This window comes from Erythrolamprus reginae, chromosome 2, assembly GCF_031021105.1.
Source record: "Erythrolamprus reginae isolate rEryReg1 chromosome 2, rEryReg1.hap1, whole genome shotgun sequence".
Classification (NCBI taxonomy): domain Eukaryota; kingdom Metazoa; phylum Chordata; class Lepidosauria; order Squamata; family Dipsadidae; genus Erythrolamprus; species Erythrolamprus reginae.
Window position 1 is genome coordinate 76,866,663 of NC_091951.1, and position 23,002 is coordinate 76,889,664.

Sequence of the window (23,002 nt, forward strand, 5' to 3'; positions counted from 1 at the left end):
CGCAGACTCGAGGCGGCTCACAACAGTGATAAAGAACAATATGTATTGACAAATCTAATAATTTAAAATCTAAAATAGCAATTGTACATTTAAAAAAATCTAAAAACAAGGAACCCCAATATATTAAAAAATTACATACAGTCATATCATGCACTAAAGCTACATATAACTTGCGATGAAACAGTCATATCATGCACTAAAACTACATATAACTTGCGATGATACCACAAAACATCATCAAACGTCCAAGGTCCTTGAAAAGTGGATAAAAGTCCCAGATCTGAACATGTGGTTGATTGTGTGACAAACAATAAGTAAAAGGAGAAAAGCTCAACTAGTCTGAATTTTTGATCCTTTCTTCATTACACTGACTGCACAACCTTATGCATGTTTGCTGGAAACAATCTCATAGTGACCCATAGAAAGACTGCTTAGAGTGCAACCATAAAGATTTCTGAAATATTTAACTTGTTGCTTTAGAGACAATTGTACTCTATCTGAAGATTATCATCTAAGTACATTTGCTGTGGTTTAAGGAACAGAAGGAATTTTGAAGTACTGTATTACAGATGCATTTCAAGCTGTATCCAGTGGGCATATTTTACTGGTCGTCCATAAATTCAGTGCCTTGCCAACTTTAAGATATACAGGTAGATGTAGAATCACAATTTCGGGCCCTTCCATTGACTTCGATTGTCAGAAGGTCGCAAAAGGTGATCATATGATCCTGGCACACTGCAACCATCATAAATATAAACCAGTTGCCACACATCTGAATTTCAATCAAATGAGCACAGGGATGCTGTAATGGTTATATGTGAAAAATGGTCATGTCATTTTTTTCAGTGCTGTTGTAACTTCAGTCACTAAATGAACAGTTTTAAGTTGAAGTTTACCTATATAACCTTGGTGGCGCAATGGTTAGAGTGCAGTACTGCCAGCTGCTTCTGATGACTGGTGACTATAGTTCACCAGTTCAAATCTCACCAGGCTCAAGGTTGACTCAGCTTTCCATCCTTCCGAGGTGGGTAAAATGAGGACCCAGATTGTTGTGGGTGCTTAGAGAGGGCTGTAAGTCTAAGTGCTATTGCTATATAGACATCAATTCCCAGGATGCTTGCTGGGGAATTCTGAAGTCCACATATCTTAAAATTGCCAAGATTGGGAGACACCACTGGCTTAATTTTAATATCCGAAATATACCAGGGCCATTCACACTGTAACTGTAACACAATTGCAAAATAAATTAAATGTGGCATGCACAATGTGCATTTCTGATAGGTTTGCAATGCATTAGGCATCTCATTAATTTCACTTCCATGTAGTAACAGCAGTTCAACAATTGAACCAATTACTCGAAATAGTGATCTTTTCTTCATTGGATGTGTGCTCTCAGAGGGCAACATCTGCCTTGAGTGCTTTAATTTGGATTTCTGCATTAAGCAGGAAATTAAATTCAATGGCCTATCTGGTCCTTTTGACTCTATGATTCCAGTATCTCAGTTCATCCCCCTTAGAGTTTATTTTCCTTCTGCGTGTATATGCCAAGGTCTTGAGTGATTGCCTTTTGAGATGATCTTTCTGCCTTAATAATAATAATACAGTTCCATTTCAGGTCAATACTTGCGTTGTCAACAACTTAATCATCCTGTAATTTGTGCAAGCAAGTGTCCTAATATTTAAGGCGACTGTCACAATGATCACACTTCCTGTCATGCTAGGATTAGTACAGTACTTGAGTTTTTTCCAATCAGTTTAGAACTAGTTATACCATTAGATAGAACCCCTAAAGATTATTTCTAGAAAAGTGGACAGTCCAAGCCAAAGGAAAAGCTAGGTTACCACTCAACTCCGACCTAAATTCCTTAAATTAATATCAAACCATCACATGGTTCATTAATAATTAAAAAATACTGCTTTCAGCTGGGGGGAAACTGACCAGGAAAATGGGCAATGAGAGAATCGTGGCTTGCTTTCTTTCTTTCTCTCTTTCTTTCTCTCTCTCTCTCTCTTTCTTTTTTACTTACTTACTTATTTATTTATAAGGCAGATATGCAGCTAGCCTGAAAGAGATAAATTCCAGTTGGGGATTCCTTGGAAAGGATTCAAAAATTGGAACAAAACATATAAAGTCTTTAAACAAATTTGAAGTGCACGATTATACTGTGCTCCATATCTGAAGAATATATCTGAAGTTTTTAAACAAATCATCACCCTGTACCCTTTGAGGCAATTACCGTATGCATTAAAGGTTAGAATTTTCAGTATAGGTCAGGTGTCACCAACATTTTGGACCTCAGGAATCACTAAAGTAAGAATTGTAAGTCCCATAGACCAGTGTTTCCCAACCTTGGCAACTTGAAGATATTTGGACTTCACCTCCCAGAATTCCCCAGAATTCTGGGAGTTGAAGTCCAAATATCTTCAAGTTGCTACGGTTGGGAAACACTGCCATAGACCACTAATACGAATGTTTTAAAATGATAAATAGTATTTATTGCAATATAAAAACTGTTAATAATTTTTCTGCAGACCACCAAAATTTTCTCACGGACCACCAGTGACCACGGACCACTGATTGGTGACCACTAGTCTAGGTCAGTGATGGCTAATCATTTTGTTATCACGTGCCAAAAGCATGCACGCAACCATAATGACCCCCCGTGTGTCCCACACATGTGCACTCCACCCGTGCATGCCACGCTCCCCATGCATACATGCGACCCCCCCACTCTCCTGTGAATGCGTGAGTGACCTCCGCATGTGCCCTGCTCCCCATGCATGCACACACATCTCCCGCATGTATCTCGCTCCATCATGCATGGCAGAGACCTGAAAACAGGCTGGCCAGTGAGAGGCGTGCCCCCATGCGCAGTGGAGCTGAGCTGGAGCGATGCCACCTGTGGCACTCATGCCATAGGTTCACCATCATATGTCTAGCTACAGGAACTCTCAACTGACACCAGTTCGTTCAGTGACTGCTTGAAGTTGCAACATTACTGAAAAAGTGACTTATGACTATTTTTCCTGCTTACAACTATTGTATCATCCCCATGATCATGTGTTCGAATTTCAGGCACTTGGCAATGGATTCATATTTATAATGGCTGCAGAGACATGTGATCACCTTTTGCAACCTTTTGACAAGCAAAGACAATGGGAAAGTCAGATTCACTTAAAACCCTGCTGTTCTGTTCGAAAAAAGTTCCTAATGTTATGTTCCCGGGTCACCCTGACCCGGACCGAAAACTCTTCATTTGCAGTGCTTATGTTTGGTCTTTTTGAAAGCTTTTTTCACCTGGAAACATGTTTGAACATTTCTGCACACAATGGAATGAAAATTGAACTGAAAAAATTAATCCTTATTGGTTTATTTTGCACATAAATGTGCCTCCCCCCCCGTTTTTGTGAAAGTTTTTTCAATTTATGGATAGTTTTGCTTGCAAAATCCATTCTATTTTACTAAAGTTGGTGTGGGATTGGTAGCTTGAACATTTCTGCACACAATGATATGAAAATTGAACTGAGAAAATTAATCCTTATTGGTTTATTTTGCTCATAAATGGGCCCCCATGCTTATACTCAAATAGGCTTATACTCGAGTAGGCTTATACTCGAGTATAAAATGATATGGTCTTATATTCAAAAATAAACCAATAAGAATCATTTTTTTTCAGTTCATTTCTATTTTTCTTATGTTTAGGATTGTTCAATTTAGTATATCAAAACTTTTGAGTTTATTGATAATTTTGCCTGCAAAATGCATTCTATTTTACTATTCTATTTTGGTGTGGGATTGGTAGCTTGAACCTTTCTGAACATAATGATATGAAAATTAAACTGAAAAAATGATCCTTATTGGTTTATTTTGCTCATAAATGGGCCCCCATGCTTATACTCAAATAGGCTTATACTCGAGTAGGCTTATACTCGAGTATAAAACAATAAACCAATAAGAGTCATTTTTTTCAGTTCATTTATATTTTTCTTATGTTCAGGATTGTTCAATTTAGTATATCAAACCTTTTGGGGGAAAATTCCTTAGGGATTTGTAGCCTTAAAAAATATAAATTGACACGAAATTCAAAAAGGATGGGGGGAGGGGCTTTTTGATCAAAATAAAAATGTAAGTCTCAATTTTTCCAGTTCAATTTTCATATCATTATGTTCATAAATGTTCAAACTAGTTTTCCAGTTGAAAAAGTTTTCAAAAAGATTAAATTCAAGTACCTAAAAAAAATATTTATGGTCCTGTCATATACGAACAGAAACAGATTTGAAGTTATGATTTTTTTTTGCCCAGAAAACAATTAGCCACCACCCCAAAAATATTTTTTGATGACCAGCATTGTTAAATTGAGTAAATGAATGCCTAAGATTTTAAAGAATATTTCGGATTTGGAGCATAAAAAAATAAAAAGTGAAAATGATTGCAAGCAGCCGAGGGGGGGGGGAGGCCTTATTTCTGATGTTAAAAAACCAGTAAGAATCATTTTTTTCAGTTCCTTTATATTTTTCTTATATTCAGAAATGTTCAAGCTACCAATCCCACACCAACTCCAGTAAAATAGAATGGATTTTGCAAGCAAAACTATCCATAAATTGAAAAAAAATCACAAAAACGGGGGGGGGGCACATTTATGTGCAAAATAAACCAATAAGGATTAATTTTTTCATTTCAATTTTCATATCATTGTGTGCAGAAATGTTCAGACTACTTTCCAAGTGAAAAAAGTTTTCAAATTGACCAAACATAAGCACTTCAAATGAAGTGTTTTCGGTCCGGGTCGTATGTGACCCGAACATAACATTAGGAACTTTTTTTGCTCAGCAAAAACTAAGCCCCCCACCCCCCCAAAAAAATTCTCATAGAGAGAACCCCTGAAATGATGAAAAGTCATGAAATTTCAAGTTTCAGATATGCAGGGAAAATTTTTTACAGGGACTCAAACTTGGCTTCGGGTCACATACGACCCGAACAGAACAGCAGGGTTAATCCTGTCAAAAACATAACAACTGCAATGATTCACTCATTGCAAGAAAGATCATAAAATGTGGCAAAATTCACTTAGCAAATGTCTCATTTAGCAAGAAAAATGTTGGGCTCAATTGTGATTGTATGTTGAAAACTTCCTATAATTCTCTGTTTAAAAATTGAATCATAACAATGAAACTGGGAAAATTATATGATTTCAACAATCTAACGTTTTTCATCCTAATGGCTTGATTTTCTTCTACATATTTAGATCTTTTGAGGATAATTTTGTTCAGTTGTTATTTCTTATACCTTCTTTGTTTTTCATGGATTTTTCCCACCCAAGTTTAGTAAAAAAAATAATAATCACCATTTAGTTCATTACATAATAGATTAGAACTTTTTTTTAAAGGAAAATATTTCTGTAGTATAGCAATACAGTATACCCTCTTTTTATTAGTAACTTGTATTTTTAATTTAAATGCTTTTAAAGCTATATAAAGAAAATGTGGGAAACAGATCCAGCACCAATGATAATGAACAATGGACTGGAATAACTCCTTCTGGGATTCTTTAGAAAGAAAAGACTTTGCTGGTTGCTTTGAACATGTCCCTTGCAGGTATTTAGATAATCCATCATGGGAACAAATTTATTTACTTTTTACATTCCTAATGTCAGTTAAGATTTACTGTCAACAGAGTCAATCTCTATGTACAGAAAAAAGAGGCAGGAAGAAGGAAAGAGAAATGAAAGAGAAACAACTTTCTATTTAAACTAAAGCAGCCAATACTGTCCCTCCAATTTGTTACCCCTTTCCTGCACTGCCACAGCAGAAAAACAATAGAAATTCATTATTAATTAGATCATAATATATTAGCAAAGTTATGTGACCAGTTTGGAAATCACAACAGAAGGCAAGCTTTCATAAAACTAAGTAGAGTACAGTAGTAAGAAAGGGAAAAAAGCAGAAAATATGGCAGAAGGGATATTTACATATAAAATTAACTCAGGATTCCTTTGAATCTCAGCCTAAAACCCAAGCAATTATTCAGTCCACTGTATGCCCTGAAAGGAATCTGTATAGTCCAAAACCAAAATTAAAGATCTATGACTGAATTAAAGATCTATATCCCTATAGTAGAATGAGAGCCTCCTCTGATTCACTGCTACTCAACATTATCTTAACCGACTTACAATTTCAGAGGATAAAATTATGTGTCTTAATTAGTTTAAAAAGTTTATATTGTGGATTTAACTATATTTTAACTTACCACAATGTATAACTCTTCATAATCAGAAACACCCCCTGCTCATGCAGACCGCTGAAAGCCCTTTGGAACATTAACTTCAGTGAAAAGCATATTTTGTCCAACCTCCTAAACACTCATTCAATAGCAAGTCAATTGTAAACATAAATGGGAAGCTGCTAGATGTTACCAAACTACAGAAGGGAATAGACACGAAATGCCACAGCATGGGTTAGTGGAGATAGGAGGCAACTTTTTAATCTCTGACTAGAAAACTCCACATACTCCAGATTAAAATTTTATTTTATTTATATGTCGTTCAACCCCCAAAGGACTCTGGCCGGCTTACAACAAAATGTTTGTAAATGATTGTAGGAGTTACCTATCTCTGTCTAAACATCACCAGAGAGAACAAGAACAAGAGGAGGCATTTTTTCCCTTGTAGATTCATTCCTGATGTAAAAAGGGCCTTGGGTTGAGTGTTGACATCAAAATATTTTGGACCACGACCATGCATGCGAATTGTGTGGTCCATGGGGTCCTGAAGAGCCAGGCTGAACAACAACTAAGGATGCTATTTCAGGAAGGAGAGTTTCAACTCAAGAGAGATGCACAGACCTCTCTCTGAAGATGTATGTATGTATGTATGTATGTATGTATGTATGTATGTATGTATGTATGTATGCATGTATGTATTGGATTTCTAAGCCGCCCAACTCCTTATGGACTCTCAAGGAAATAAAACGGTTCAAGTGGGGCATTAACTCAAAACCCTGGAACACATCAAAGGGGGATCTCTCTCTCTCACACTCACTCACTCACACACACACACGAAATCTTCAATACAGCGAACGATCCCCATTCCTTCTTACACAGGACCATTCCCAGAAAAGCAGACTAGGTTCAAGATTAGCCCAGAAGTGCCGGGAGAGGAAACGGGGAGTGGATTTACAAACCCCTTCTTTCAAACCCGGGAGATCTGCTTGTTTAACAGAGAGCTCTTTCCTCCCGGCCCCAAAGTTTCCCCCCAGAGAAATCTTGGTCAATCCCCTATGCCCGGCCAATGGGGGCTTCTTAAAATTAAGGCCACCTAAAAAGGAGCCACCAGGGAGCTCCTTACCTAGCCCTTCTCGTCTTCGTTTCCTCCGGCCGTAAGCCGGGCTCTCCCTCCGCAGCTCTCTTGTTACCTTCGTTCGCAGCCCGAGGGAGGAGGAGGCCTGTCCCGCTTTCGCTGGCACTGGCTCATGCCCGGGGCTCTCGACCGACCATCCTGCTTGCTTGCAGCCACAGAGCAAAGGCTCCGTCCCAGGTCCGGAATACGGGAGGGAGGGAAGGAGGGAGGGTTGGAGGTGGGGCGTCGTTGACAAGCCGGCCGGAGGGAGCTAAAACAGCCAAGCCGCGGCCGGGCGACCCATCCACTTCCTGCCGCCGCTCAGAAGACAGGCGCCCGCAGTGGAAAGAAGGCGCAGCGCCATCGGAGCCTCCACAGCCAGGATGACGAGCGGCGCGCGGAGGAAGAGCAGCCTCGCTCGCCCCCCCGCCCAACACACTCCGCCCCCCCTCCTCCCCTCCCCGCTTGCCGGCTGGCTGAGGAAGACCTGAGCGTTCGATCCCAGCGTCGCCGGCCAATCACGAGGCCCCTAAAGAAGAAGCCGGGCTTCAAAAAGCGAAACAAAAGGGGCGAAAGGAGCCAATCAAGGGAGCGGAGGGGCGGAGTCGCGGGCTGGGGCAAACACAAACACGCACCCCGGCAGGGCTATTTCCGAGGCTTTGAGGAAGTCCTTGGGTGCGCAAGCCGAGAAAAGTTAAGCAGCCGGTTTCTTTGGCAAGCCGCTAACTTACTTACTTACTTAGCCTCCCCGAGTTTTCGGAGAGGGGCGGCATACAAATCTAATAAATTATTATTATTATTATTATTATTATTATTATTATTACAGTATTATTATTATTATTTACCGTATTTACTGATTTGATTTGTATGTCGTCCTTGTCCGAGGACTCGGGGCGGCTAAAAGCATATAACAATACAATACAACGGTAAATCTAATTAAATTTAAAATTACAATCTAAAAATCCAATATTTAAAAACAATCATACCAGTTCAATCATACAACATATATCTCATTTCGTTGGCCAGGGGGCTGAGACCTAATTGCCCCAAGCCTGGTGACATAGGTGAGTCTTAAGACGCTTACTTAAGACTCTTATTTATTAGATTTCTATGCCGCCCTTCTCGAGGCGACTCAGGGCGGCGTACATTATAAATGCAACAATATGTAAAGAAATCTAAATGACTATAAAAGAATTATACAAATTACTAAAAATATATATTTAAAACCCCATATACAGTCATTCTGCGCACCAGAACAATTAGACCCAAGAAAGGTTTTCCCCCAAAACTCTGCTGAACAAATAATTCCCTCAATACTGTCAAACTATTTACTAAGTCTATTACTATTACTATTAATCTTCTCATCTATCTATCTCCTCCCACAAATGACTGTACGACCATAACTTTGTTGCTTGTATCCTTACAATTACTGCTTCCTAATATGATTGGATTGCTTATTTGTACCCCGACTATCATTAAGTGTTGTGCCTCATGATTCTTGACGAACATTTCTTTTATGTACACTGAGAGCATATGCACCAAAGACAAATTCCTTGTGTGTCCAATCTCACTTTTTAATTTAATTTTATTTATTTGTTTTGTCAATTACATATTGGAGGCATGTAAAGATATAATATTAATACTGTATACATACTAGTAATAAGAAAAAAATAAGAAACATTACATATACTGTACTAATACAGTATTCATATGAATGGTACTAGTAAAAAATAAAAGAAACATTAAAGAAACTTGGACAATAAAATTCCATTCTATTTTATATTAGGGGAGGAATCGAAGCAAAAGAAGAAAAAAAGACAGCTTCCAAATGTGCATTTTTATTCTGGGTTACTCTGGCGAATTCGACGTTTTTGAGGGTGCCCCCCCCCCCCCCAAAAAAAGTACTCCCATCCTCAAGCTGGCATCCCTCCCTGTTAAGCGAGGGCAAACTCTTTTATTGACGGAGGCAAACAAGGAACCCTCAGCGCGCCGTCTCTCGTTGCTTATTTCGCCTCTGGAAAGAAATTCGCAGAAGCGCGCCTAAAACAATTCCGCGAAATGAAAATGGCAACGGAACTGCATTCCACACGGCTGGAAGGCAGCCACAAATAATAAACGTTCCCGGCCTACAAGAGCCCACGAAGCTCTCCAGCGTGCTGGACTCTTCTTTTAACCAAGGACGTCGGAGCAAACTTCCCAGCACCTTCGAGCCGCGTTTCATTTCCTCTTTTTCAGCTACCTTCTCCCAACCTATAGCCCCCCACCCCCTCGTTAATATTCATAAGATTCCCTCCCCACCGTCTTTCCGTCTCCAGCGATGGACCGCCCCGCCCCTTCGTTAATATTCATAAGAGCGCGTTCCGCTAAGTCTCTAGCCTATTTGCATATTCATAAGAGGGTTGCGTCAGGAGGCCTAAGCTTTCGCGGGCTTTTGACCACGTGATCTTTCATCCGCGCGGGATTCAGGCTCCGGCGGTGTTTGTAGTTTTGCAGGGGGGCCCTGTTGGTGGAAGAAGCACGGAAAGCAGACGAAATGGCGGTAAGAGAGCTTCTCGCAACTGATCTGCAAGTGCTTTCCTTGTATTGATTATTTGTATTTGTGTCCCTTTGGTCGGCCGTTTTTTTTTGGGGGGGGGGGGGGTCGTTTGGCATCGTCTAGTATGTTTTCAACCTTTTAGCTGCTCATTTCGTAGTTTTTGCTGATTTGTTTTAGAAGCTGCATCTAAAACCTTTTCCAGACCTTTTTTTTGGCTGGAGGAAATTTGCAGGAAGAGTGACATTTTAGGCATTTTCCCTTCATTCGTGCAAAATTCCTGACCAGCCCATGACTGGGAGGTCTGTGCTGCCCGTGTCAAACCCCAGGAGGAGTTTAGAAGATGGCAGTACAAAGAAATGTTCTCAGGAGCCGCTGTTTTGAAATTCAATGAAAATGATCTTTATTCCTTTTGCATATTGACAAGTTTGGAAAATTCGAACCAAATTAAGTCCTAGGAAAATAGAACATCTATCTATCTATCTATCTATCTATCTATCTATCTATCTATCTATCTATCTATCTATCAAAATATGTACAAGATAGCAGATATTGCTCTTTTCTGCACGTTTTGACAAATTTGCTCAACAGTAGTAACTGTGAGAGGGAACTTGGAGCCCTAGGAGACAACCATTTAAATATCAGCCAGCAGTGTGCAGCAGCTGCCAAAAAAGTTCTAGGCTGCATAAACAGGAATAGAATCAAGATCACGTGAAGGGTTAATACCACTTTATAAGGCCTCAGTAAGGCCACACTTGGAATACTGCATTCAGTTTTGGTCGCCACAATGCAAAAAGGATATTGAGACTCTAGAAAAAGTGCAGAGAAGAGCGACAAAGATTATTAGGGGATTAGAGGCTAAAACATAGGAAGAAAGGTTGCAGGAACTGGGCATGGGTAGTTTAACAAAAAGGACCAGGGGAGACATTATAGGAGTGTTCCAGTAACTCAAGGGTTGCCACAAAGGAGTCAAACTGTTCTCCAAAGCCCCTGAGGGTAGAACAAGAAGCAATGGGTGGAAACTAAACAAAGAGAAAAGTAACTTAGAACAAAGGAGAAATTTCTTGTGCAACAGCTTGCCTCCAGAAGTTGTGAATGCCCCAACACTGGAAGTTTTTAAGAAGATGTTAGATAACCATCTGTCTGAAGTAGTGTAGGGTTTCCTGCCCAAGCAGGGAGTTGGATTAGAAGACATCCAAGGTCCCTTCCAACTCTGTTCTTGTTGTTTTTATTATTAATATGAACATAAAAGCAAAGTAGGTACAGGTAAATTTGGACAATAGGACAGTAACTCAGGGATGGTAGGCACAATGATGAGCTTATGCACGGTAGGCACAATGATGAGCTTATGCACGCTCCTTACCAACATCTCTTATGAATGGGGTGAGGTCGACTGTAGTCTTCTACTTAGAACCACAATTGCGCCCAACATTTATGTTGTTAAGTGAGACATTTGCTAAGTGAGACATTGATTAAGTGAGTTTTGGCCCATTGGATGGTTTCTTCACGGTTGTTAAATGAATCACTTCCATTGACGAGTTAGAAACCCGGTCTTTAAATGAATCTGGCTTCCCCATTGCTCTTTGCTTGTCAGAAGGATGCAAAAGAGAATCCAGGACCAATGTTCCCTCTAATTTTTTTTCGGTGTGGGCGGAAAAGTAGAACGCCTGCCCTGCCTCTCTTGCAGCGGAGGAGAAAGAGAGGCGGAGCGGGCGGGCAGGGGGCAGGGCCGAGAGGCCAGGAGTGCGAGGGGGCCGGAGGCTCCATGGAGAGGCAGGGGCGGCCGTGGCTCCCTTCTACTGCCCGCGCCTCCCCCGCCCCCCCCCTGCAGGCTGGCAGGGGGATGGGGAGCGTGCGACCGAGGAAAAGGGTGCGCGCGGGAGTATTTTGGAGCGCGCACTCACGCGCGCAACTTACAGGAAACAGTGCCCAGGACTCAGCAAAAGTCATAAATATGAACCGGCTGCCAAGTGTCTGAATTTTGATTGTATGATCATGAGGGGGCTGCAAAGGTCTTAATTATAAAAAACAGTCATAAGTCTCATTTTTCATGTCATCGTAACTCTGAACAGTCACTAAACAAACAGTTGTAAATTGAGGCCTAGCTGTGTACTAACCAAATTCACGGTATATTTTGCACTCTATCTGCTGTGTTAGGATTCCTCTGAGTCGAACATGGCTACCAGCCCAGTGCAGAACTCTCGGCGAGGAGAGGCCTTTACGTCCAGTCCAGGCAGAGATCTCCCGCCCTTCGAGGATGAGTCTGAAGGACTCCTTGGGACAGAAGGACTCCCTGATGAAGAGGATGAAGATGGAGAGGAGTTGATTGGTGAAGGAATGGAAAGGTATGGGTCTTCTCCTGCCTGGTTCATGTTTTTCACATGAAACTTTAGAATGAAACATTTGTTACTCTGGCCAACTAGATAGGTTCTCTTTTCTTGCCTGTTTCATCAATTCAATACGAATCAGGTGGACTTTAAAGGGGCAAATGTAAAAATTATATTTAATACTTATAATATTAAATATCATATTGGTGTGGCAGGAAATTCGGATTGCATTTCACATACAGGATACTTCCACACACATTGTCATTCACCTTGATCTTTCTCATTGCTGTTATCAGCAAAAGGAAATCAGCAAATTGGTGCTCTAACAATTAAATCACCTTCCGTTGTCAACTTGTTGATTATAATTGCATTGCTTGGCTTCCTGCTAATAGTAACTAGTAACTATTTTTCTCCACACAAATCAGTCAGAAAATGTGCAGGATTCCTGCGATTTGAAGATTGATGTAATGTTTGAGCCAACCTGTTGACTTTCTATTTTTCACAAATATTATGATTGGATGTTGGGTTATTTTGATTATCAGGTGGAGATCACTTCATTTGGAATATTCATTTATTTAATATACAGTTGTATTCTTCTTTTTTTAAAAAAAAATATTTTTAAACAATTGTATGGCCAGACTGTTTAACTTGACTATGCTATTTCTAGAAGTAAACACTAAATTCAATTTAAAATATCTGTTTTGTATGACTGAATAATTACTCATATCCTGTATATCTGCTGGAAACTCACGTTTTTCCTCTGGATAAATATAAATATAATCCCTGCTGTTATAATTATATGAATGATAAGATATATACAGTAGTACCTCGTGATACGAACCCCTCGTCATACGAACTTTTTGATATACAAACCCGGGGTTCAGAATTTTTTTGCCTCTTTTTATGAACTTTTTTCACCTTACGAACCCGCCGCCGTGAACGCCAAACCCAGAAGTTCGGCAAAAGTTCGGTTTCAGGTTTGGGAGAACGCCGAGACTCCAGGAAAGATGTCTCCGTGACGTCAAAGCTCCGCCCCTGGAATTCCCTATTGGGATTCCCCAACTCCGTTTGAGCCTCCCAACCGACCGACAGCTCTACGGCTCTTCTGCATAGGTGACAGCCAGACGGCAGCGCTTCTCGGCGTTCTCCCAAACCTGAACGCCGAACCCGAACTTTTGCCGAACTTCTGGGTTCAGCGTTCAGGAGAATGCCGAGAAGCCCCCTGGCTGTTTCGGAAGGTGACAGCCGGGTGGCAGCGCTTCTCAGCGGCCTCCCGAACCTGAACTTTGCCGAACTTTCAGGTTCGGCATTCGGGAGAACGCTGAGAAGCGTCCGGCTGTTTCAAATGGTGACAGCTGGGCGGCAGCGCTTCTCAGCAGCCTCCTGAACCCGAACTTTGCCAAACTTCTCTTTGCTCTAAATTAATATACAATAAATAATTATACAATTTTAAAATTAATCTTTCATTTATTCCTGTGAGAATTTCAACTAATTCTGTTTGTTCAAGGTTAATATCCTCTGTTTTAACATCATTATCATATCTTGATTGCATTTTCATTCTCATATCAATCCATCTTTATCCTGTTTCTTCAATTCTTGGGTAGATTTCAATTCCCCCTTATCAGTTAAAATATCCTTATATCTTGCAGTATTCCTCCAATTAAATCTACTTTAGTGCTTCCATTAATGATAATAATAATAATAACAACAGTTGGAAGCGACCTTGGAGGTTTCTAATCCAACCCCCTGCTTGGACAGGAGACCCTACACTACTTCAGACAAATGGTTATCTAACATCTTCTTAAAATCTTCCAGTGTTGGAACATTCACAAGTGCTGGAGGCAGGTTGTTCCACTGATTAATTGTTCTAACTGTCAGGAAATTTCTCCTTGGTTGTAAGTTGCTTCTCTCCTTATTTAGTTCCCACCCATTGCTTCTTGTTCTACCTTCAGGTGCTTTGGAGAATAGTTTGACTCCTTCTTTGTGGTAACCTCTGAGATACTGGAACACTGCTATTATGTCTCCCCTAATCTTTCTTTTCATTAAACTAGACATACCCAGTTCCTGCAACCGTTCTTCATATATTTTAGTCTCCATTCCCATAATCATCTTTGTTGCTCTTCTCTGCACTCTTTTTGGAGTCTCAACATCCTTGTACATCGTGGCAACCAAAACTGAATGCAGTATTCCAAGTGTGGCCTTACCAAGGCATTATAAAGTGGTATTACCACTTCATGTGATCTTGATTCTATCTCTCTGTTAATGCAGCCTAGAACTGTGTTGCCTTTTTTTGCAGCTGCTGCACACTGCTGGCTCATATTTAAATGGTTGTCCACTAGGACTCCCAAGATCCCTCTCACAATTGCTACTGTTGAGCAAAGTACCACATATACTGTACCTGTACATTTTGTTTTTCTTGCCTAAATATAGAACCTTACTTTTTCACCATTAAATTTCATTCTGTTTGATAACGCTCCATGTTCAAGTGTGTCAAGATCCTTCTGTATCATGAACCTATCTTCTGAAGAGTTGGCTATTCCTGCCAGTTTGGTGTCACCTTATTTACTCAGAGGAAGAAATAACTAAAGAAGAGAGAGAATACTGTATATAGCAAATTTGATGGAAATAACAAATTACTTTGCAACGAGATGAAGAGAGTTAAAGCCTGTTACAGAGTGAATAAAATGGAAAATAAAAGTGATGATACTATCTGGGATTAAACAAATGTGAAAATGCTAGAAGTGGTATTTCAGAGATTTGTATTAGAACATTACTATTACTACACTGAATGGCCACATTAAATCAGTGCTGCAAATGAGAAAAAATATGAAAATGGAGTCATAAACATCGTGAGAACGTTGGAAAAATGGTAACGCTGCATGTACAGATGAATTGTAAGCATTAATATTTTTCCACCTTTTTTTTCTTTCCAGTGCATTCAACAGTACAATTGCAAGCTTTATTAACTCACAGTTGCACTGTAGTTGTCTCTTTGATATATCCCATTTAGTGTTAGCACAAGTAATTAGAAGCATAGCTCACCGATTAAAATATGTTTTCAACTTTATTCTGTGAATACTGTTTTAATTCTGTTAAATTTTATCATTTTAATATGTTGTTATCCACCCAAAGTTACATTCACGAAATGGATATCCATTTAAAATAGTTAATAAATTTATTTAATATGTGATAGAAGCAAAGAAGCTATCTAAATAATCCATCAATACTAAAAGTTGGCTTGTAGCTGATTACAGAAAGAAATAAGAAGTAATAGCAAGATTACTTCTTACTCCTTTTTGGAATAAGATAAATTCTGTAGAATGGAATATCTAAAAATGAGGCTCACCCACACTAGGTGCAGAGAGAGAGAGAGAGAAATTCTCTTCTTTGTAATAACTTCTGGCCAGCTGCATTCTATGAATCTTGTAATGGAATATTATAACCATTTAGGATGAGATTGGGGAGGAAGCCAGCTGTTCAATTAATCAATCAGAAAAGACCTTGGAGGTCTTCTAAACCAGTGTTTCCCAACCTTGGCAACTTGGAGATATTTGGACTTCAACTCCCAGAATTCCCCAGCCAGCGAATGCTGGCTGGGGAATTCTGGGAGTTGAAGTCCAAATATCTTCAAGTTGCCAAGGTTGGGAAACACTGTTCTAAACCAGCCCCCTGCTCAAGCAGGAGACTCTATACAAGTGATGGTGAACCTTTTTCCCCTCGGGTGCTGAAAGTGTGTGTGTGTGTGCACGGTCGCACATTTATGAGTGCCCACACCCATAATGTAATGCCCCTTCCACCCTCTGCACCGGTGTGCGCAACCCACTGTGCATTCACATGTGACCCTGTTTTGCCCTCACATCCCAAAACAGTGGTGGGAGAGGGGAAAAGCCTCCCCTCCCCAAACAGAGCTAGGAGAGAGAAAATGCTTCATTTCACCGAAGGGAGCTATGAGGGGGAAAAGCCTCCCATCCCCAAACAGAGCTGGGGGCGGGGAGCCTCCTTTTCCCAAATATAGCTGAGGGGGGGAGAGAAGAGGCCTTGCGTTCCCAAACAGCAGGCATGGGCACAGAAAGTGAGGAGAAAGCTTGAGCTTGTTTGACCTGAAAATCAGCTGGCCGGCAGGAAGCACAGCTCGTGTGCCTGCAGAGACTGCTCCATATGCCACTTGTAGCACATGTGCCATAGGTTTGCCATCACGGTCCTATATCATTTCAGATAGTTCGCTATCTAGTCTTTTGTTAAAAACCTCCAGTGATGAAGCACCTACCTCGCTGTGGCAATTAAAGGCCCAGAGTCGGCCTTCTCCAGGTCCCGTACGCCAAACAATGTTGGTTGGCGGGACCTTGGGGAAGAGCCTTCTCTGTGGCGGTTCTGACCCTATGGAATCAACTGCCCCGAAAGATTCACATTATCTCTTCCTTACCGGTTTTCCGTAAAGCTGTTAAAACCTGGCTTTTCCGGCAGTCCTGGAATTAAGATTGATTGTTAGTATGTATGGTTTTTTTAATTATATATGTGATTTTAGTGATGTTTTTACTGGTTTTTTTTACTTGTATTATATTTATAACCGTTGTTAGCTGCTCAGAGTCCGTTTCGGAGTGAGTGGCATATAAATGGGATAAATAAATAAATAAACTTCTGAAGGTAAAGCTGTTCTACTGGTTACAGTGTCCTCACTGTTAGAAAGCTTCTCCTTAATTCCAGGTTGCTTTTCTCCTTGATTAGTTTCATCCACATACAGTGGTACCTCTACCTAAGAACGCCTCTACTTACGAACTTTTCTAGATAAGAACCGGGTGTTCAAGATTTTTTTTTGCCTCTTCTCAAGAACCATTTTCCACTTACAAACCCGAGCTTCCAAAACTGTAACCAGAAAAGGCAGGGAGAAGCCTCCATGGGGCCTCTCTAGGAATCTCCTAGGAGGAAACAGGGCCATAAGAGGTGGGGAGAAGCCTCCATGGGGCCTCTCTAGGAATCTCCTGGGAGGAAACGGCCTCCACCCTCCCTGTGGTTTCCCGAATCACACACATTATTATTTTACATTGATTCCTATGGGAAAAATTGCTGCTTCTTACAAACTTTTCTACTTAAGAACCTGGTCACGGAACGAATTAAGTTCGTAAGTAGAGGTACCACTATATATTCCATATATGCACTGGATTTCCTATGTGGGGGTGTTGTACAAGTTATGATCTCCAAATTTAAATGTCAGATCTGGTGCTTTGAAAAAACAAGCTAGGTACTCGGGATGCTTGTGTAGGTTGATGAACGGATTTTTGCTTTGTCCAGGGACTATCGTCCTATCCCTGAACTCGATGTCTATGAAGCTGAAGGTTTAGCCTTGAACGATGACGATCTGGAAGAGCTAACTGCCAGCCAAAGAGAAGCTGCAGAACGTGCGATGAGGCAGAGGGACCGTGAGATGGGTCGAGGCCTGGGCCGCATGCGGGCTGGACTGCTTTATGGTACATTTTTAAAGGGATGGGTAGTGATGGCTTGCTTTATGCATTTCCTTAAGTCACAGTTGCAGTGTCCCACAGTCACATGATGACGATTCCCAGTCAGTTTTCTGTTAGCAAAGTCGAGGGGGAAGCTTGGAAGGAAAATTTAAAAGTTGTTCATGATAGTCTCCACCACCTGGGCAATCTCCCCAGCCCCCCCCCCCCCCCCCCCGGTGCTTGTATCACATTTTCATGGCCATCTGTGCAGCCTCTCCCACCACGCTACGCTGTGCCTCCTTCTTCACTTGCACACCCTCCTGAAGCCTCGCTACACTCATGTTTGGTTTTAATAAGGGTTTTTTAATTATTTTAAACATTAGATTTGTTACACGCTGTTTATTACTGTTGTTAGCCGCCCCGAGTCTATGGAGAGGGGCGGCATACAAATCAAATCAAATCAAATCAAATAAATAAATGCCACAATACCCCCACAACTCTCACACACTCTCTCCCACTGACAGAAGCCTCCCACTGTTCTTGCACTATATTTTCCTCTCATTCTTGTACTCTTATTTATTTATTAATCAAATTTGTATGCCGACCCTCTCCGCAGACTCGGGGCGGCTAACAACAGTAATAAAACAATATAAACAAATCTAATATTTAAGTTAATTTTAAAAAGAAACCCCAATTTAAGAGACCAATCATACATACAGACATACCATGCATAAATTTTTTATAAGCCATGGGGAAGGGAATATTTATTTATTTATTTATTCAATTTTATGCCGCCCTTCTCCTTAGACTTAGACTTATCTCAATCCCCTCATGCCTGATGACAGAGGTGGGTTTTAAGGAGATTACGAAAGGCAAGGAGGGTGGCGGCAACTCTGATATCTGGGGGGAGTTGGTTCCAGAGGGCCGGGGCAGTAGCCATTTGCCTCCATCTGAGGCTTTCAATTTCCTGCCAGCTTCCCCATTGACTTTGGCTGTTGACAGCCAGTAGTTGTGAGAAGGTGCTGACTTAACAATCCCTGTGTTAGTATTCCAAATAGCATTCGAAAAATAAATCCAAGGCTTCGCCTTCTTCAAAGTTCCAGCTTATTAACGGCCATGTTAGCACAACTGGAGAAACCCGAATCTAAAGTTACGGGGGTATCTCCAATGAAATTAGAGTTCATTTCCTTGCATCTCCTCCCACAAGCCCATCACCTGAGCTGAGGTGGCGCAGTGGGTAGAGTGCAGTACTGCAGGCCACTAAAGCTGACTGCTAGATCTGCAGGTCAGCGGTTCAGATCTCATCACCGGCTCAAGGTTGACTCAGCCTTCCATCCTTCCGAGGTGGGTAAAATGAGGAGCCGGATTGTGTGGGCAATATGCTGGCTCTGTTTTTTTAAAAAAAGCTATTACTAACATGTTGTAAGGCGTCCTGAGTCTAAGGAGAAGGGTGGCATAAAAAAATCGAATAAATAAATAAACAAAAGAAATGAATCTTGTATCTTACTGCCAGCACATCCTGCAACTCTCCGCAGCTTCCAGCCAGATGATGAGCAAAAGCTGACCTTGAGAACCTAAAAGGAATGTGTCATGGCATGCAGCCACCCCACCCCTGCCAAGTCCCCACAACAAGAAACATTATAAAGCATTTAAATGTGGCAGGCCAGAGGCTTCAATAAAATATGACTTTGGCCTGACCCCATGATCTTCAATGGAAATTGGGTCTTCAGGGGTTGTCTAATGTGGTCATTAAGCTTTACAACTGCATTGCTAGTGATCGAAATTTGTTGCTACCATAGCTCAAGGACAATTTTATGGCAGTAAACCAGATTGGAATCATGTTTAATGTATTGATTCTGTTTGGTTTGGGGATATAGACATGAAAGTATATGGCATCCATAAAGATCCAAGGCATGAGCAATTTTAAAAATATCTGGCCAAATAAGTCATGAGCAATTTGAATACCTACCTGATTTATTTCTTACTAATAAAAGTCAATCCCCCACTGCTTATGAGATATGCAGGGTATATAGCTGATCATTTTACTATTTACTTTCATATGTAAATGGAATAGTCTTTAATTTGTAAATCGCTCAAACTCACTTTAGATAATGAGATAAGCAGTGTATAAATTTGATTAATAAATACATATGAATGGGATTGCTCTTCTTAACCAAAAGTCTTCAATATGTTAAAATTACAACAAATATGAAAGCAAATAAAATAAAAACTGAATTTTTAGAATGTAGCAAAAAAAAATTAAAAATTGCTTGGCATTTGAAGTAGCATTAAACCAGAAGATCCATAGATTCCACTGGTACTCTTTAGATGTATTGGAATACAATTCTCATAATTTCCCAATGAGAAGTTACACATAGCCTCATAAGACATGAGCATTATGTTCAACAAGAAATTGTAGAAATCCAATGTGATTGTTTAAGGTGATTGTTTGCGGAAAGGTATTAAAAGAGAGGACATCCATCTGAGAATCCTATCTCAGAGAATTGCTTTAGTTTCACTAACAGTTCTAGGTTTTTGCAGTTGTCTGATAATCCCTTTTTATTTCCTCTGCTTCTGCTCACCTTTTAAATTCTAGAGAGTGATGATGATGAAGATGAGGGTCGTCCTTTGAGGAAGAGGCGCCTAGCTGAACGGGCTGCTGAAGGTATGGAAGAAGAGGAGGAAGACATGATCGAAAGCATAGAGAATCTGGAAGACATGAAGGGGCATTCGGTGAGAGAATGGGTATCCATGGCAGCTCCCCGTCTTGAGATCTACCATCGCTTCAAGAACTTCCTAAAGACCCACGTGGATGATCATGGTCACAATGTCTTCAAAGAGAGGATCAATGACATGTGTAAAGGTACAACTGTGGAAATGCAGGAAAGGTAGTTTAGAAAACCATCAGAGGACTATTTTCAAATATTTCTGGTGATGACTCATATTGACCAGTTTCATAACTGCACTAAGCCAGTTTTCAAAGTAGAATAATACATTGTAAGTCAAACCATTGTTTACAAGCCCTATTTGCTGGATTGATACAACATGTTAAACCACAAACCACATAATGGGTTTAGTATGTTAGGCATTGCTTGAGATATATATTTTTTAACTTACTTTTCATTAAGGTTCCTGTTTGTGCTATTCAGGTGGATCCTAACAAACCACTTAAGACACCTTTACAGAAGAAATATAATATGTGTGTGGAATATTTCAGTTTAATTCTTTTTTCCATGGTTAGAATTACACTTGTATGGGCTGCACTTTCTCTTGTCTCCATCCCTATACTTTTTTTTAGGTGAATTGTGCTGCAAGAGTTATTGAACAACTACGTAATTATTTTAAATTATTATGCCAGTGTTTAAGTTACTAAAATATTGGCCAGCAGTTTTCTAAGGAACACATCTATTATAGTAATACCTTTATTCTTAAGGTTCACTTTTCTTAGCCATCATGAATAAAATTTCTTCAGTAGAACTATTTTCACACAAAAAACATAGTTGGTTTTTTTTGGAAAAAAATACTGTAAGCCAAATAAGACATAAAAAGGGCTGCCATATAATGATTGCAAATATATTTTAGACAAAATCCCCAAACTCCGATTTTTGCATTTCTGCAGTGATAGGCCTAGGTTAAAAAAATGTCTTCTCTTGGCAGAAAATAACGAGAGTGTGGTGGTGAATTATGAAGATTTGGCTGCCCGGGAACATGTACTTGCCTACTTCCTTCCAGAAGCCCCAGCTGAAATGTTGAAGATCTTTGATGAAGCAGCCAAGGAAGTAGTAATGGCTATGTATCCTAAATATAACCAAATTGCTCAGGAAATCCATGTTCGCATCTCACATCTACCTCTGGTGGAGGAGTTACGGTCACTTAGGTAAGCAGGCAGTTTAGTATTGAGGTTGGCAGCACTAGCAAAAACTATCAAGGCTGTTTAATGATTTATGACCCATAGTTGATTAGGATGTAAGTAATCCAGATGATAAACTATTAAATAGGTCTCTTGTAGCACTACTGCATCAAGGACAAAAATAAAGAGACTGCCTATTAAATGTTCCTCTGCCAAATCCTGAAAGAAAAGTTATATCACATGCTTAAAATTATTTTGTTGCTTTGGAAGTATTGTAATCTCCTAAGTTTCTATTTTTAAAAAGTAAGGTTTCCCTTTCTGAGTACAAAACCATGGGAGGATTGATTGGGTATAAAGCTGCTATGTTTGTAGTCAAATCATATTTTTAGCCACAGTGGCACAATGGTTACACTACAGTACTGAAGGCTACTTCTGCTGATCATTGGCTGCCAGCAGTTTGGCAGATCAAATCTCACCAGACTCAAGGTTGACTCAGCCTTCCAAGGTCATTAAAATGAGGACCCAGATTGTTGGGGCAATATGCTGACTCTGTAAACCACTTGGAGGGCTGTAAAGCACTGTGAAGTGGTATATAAGTCTAAATGCTATTTCTATAGTGCTATTAATTCTTATTTGTTTGTTACATTTATAACCTGCCATTCCTTCTGGAATTCAGAGTAATCTGCATAACGGGTGTCAAACTCACATAATTGCGACGTCAAGTGACATATTGCAGCTTTTTTCCCCTTCACAAAACCTGACGTGTGCAGCACATGACACATCCAGCCCACGCGCAGCAAGTTTGACAGCCCTGCTGTGTAGCATTCCTTCCACCCACAACAATGACCTCTAAGGGAGGTTGGCCTTTGCATAGATGAAGTTAATCCAATACTTCATTATTATACCATCTAATTCAGTGTTTTTCAACCGGTGTGCCGCGGCACACTAGTGTGCCGCGAGACATGGTCAGGTGTGCCGTGAAGCTCAGCTTCCGAGACCGGAAGCTGAGCGTCCTTCTTCCCGGCTTCCTTCTTTGCACCTTCATTTTCGCACCTTTCTTCTTCGTGCCTGCCTTCCTTGCAGCAGGTGAGCTTGGGACTCGGCGGGAGGGCAATAGCAGCGGCTGAGGCTTCCACTTGTGGCATCGTGAGCTGCCGGGGGAGTGCTAATAGCAGCAGCGGCGGCGGGGGGCAATAGCCGGGGGACGGCTTCAGCAAGTGGGAGCTCCAGCCCTGGGGGGGCGGCTTCTGCAAGTGGGAGCTCCAGGCCTGAGGCTTCAGCCCTGGAGCTCCCACTTGCAGAAGCTGCCCCCCCCCCCAGTGATTGCCCGCTGCCGCCGCTGCTGCTACCAACACTCCCGCGGCAGCTCACGACGCCACAAGGGGAAGCTCCAGGGCTGGAGCTCCCACTTGTAGAAGCCGCCCCCCGGCTATTGCCCGGGCCCCCTCGCGCCCATGGCTTCTCGTTGCTGCCCCTGCCTGCCCGATCCGCAGGAGTGCTAATAGCGGCGGGCAATAGCC

At 41.0% G+C, this 23,002-nt stretch overlaps 2 protein-coding genes across 3 annotated transcripts in view; one reads left to right on the forward strand and one right to left on the reverse strand.

Moving 5' to 3' along the window:
* Window positions 1-7,792, reverse strand: part of TPRA1 (transmembrane protein adipocyte associated 1) — a 50,186-nt gene extending 42,394 nt beyond the window's left edge. The window contains exon 1 of one of the 2 annotated variants that reach the window (XM_070738374.1): window positions 7,344-7,792. The gene's annotated coding sequence lies outside the window, so the exon portion shown is untranslated. The remainder of the gene's footprint in view (window positions 1-7,343) is intronic. The other variant, XM_070738375.1, reaches the window with a different exon arrangement.
* A 1,959-nt stretch (window positions 7,793-9,751) lies between these two features.
* MCM2 (minichromosome maintenance complex component 2) overlaps window positions 9,752-23,002 on the forward strand; it is a 41,294-nt gene continuing 28,043 nt past the window's right edge. Inside the window, exons 1-5 of the mRNA XM_070738376.1 lie at window positions 9,752-9,873; window positions 12,025-12,212; window positions 17,484-17,659; window positions 20,229-20,495; window positions 21,290-21,509. Of these exons, the coding sequence (XP_070594477.1) occupies window positions 9,868-9,873; window positions 12,025-12,212; window positions 17,484-17,659; window positions 20,229-20,495; window positions 21,290-21,509 (857 nt within the window). The 5' untranslated portion in view covers window positions 9,752-9,867. The remainder of the gene's footprint in view (window positions 9,874-12,024; window positions 12,213-17,483; window positions 17,660-20,228; window positions 20,496-21,289; window positions 21,510-23,002) is intronic.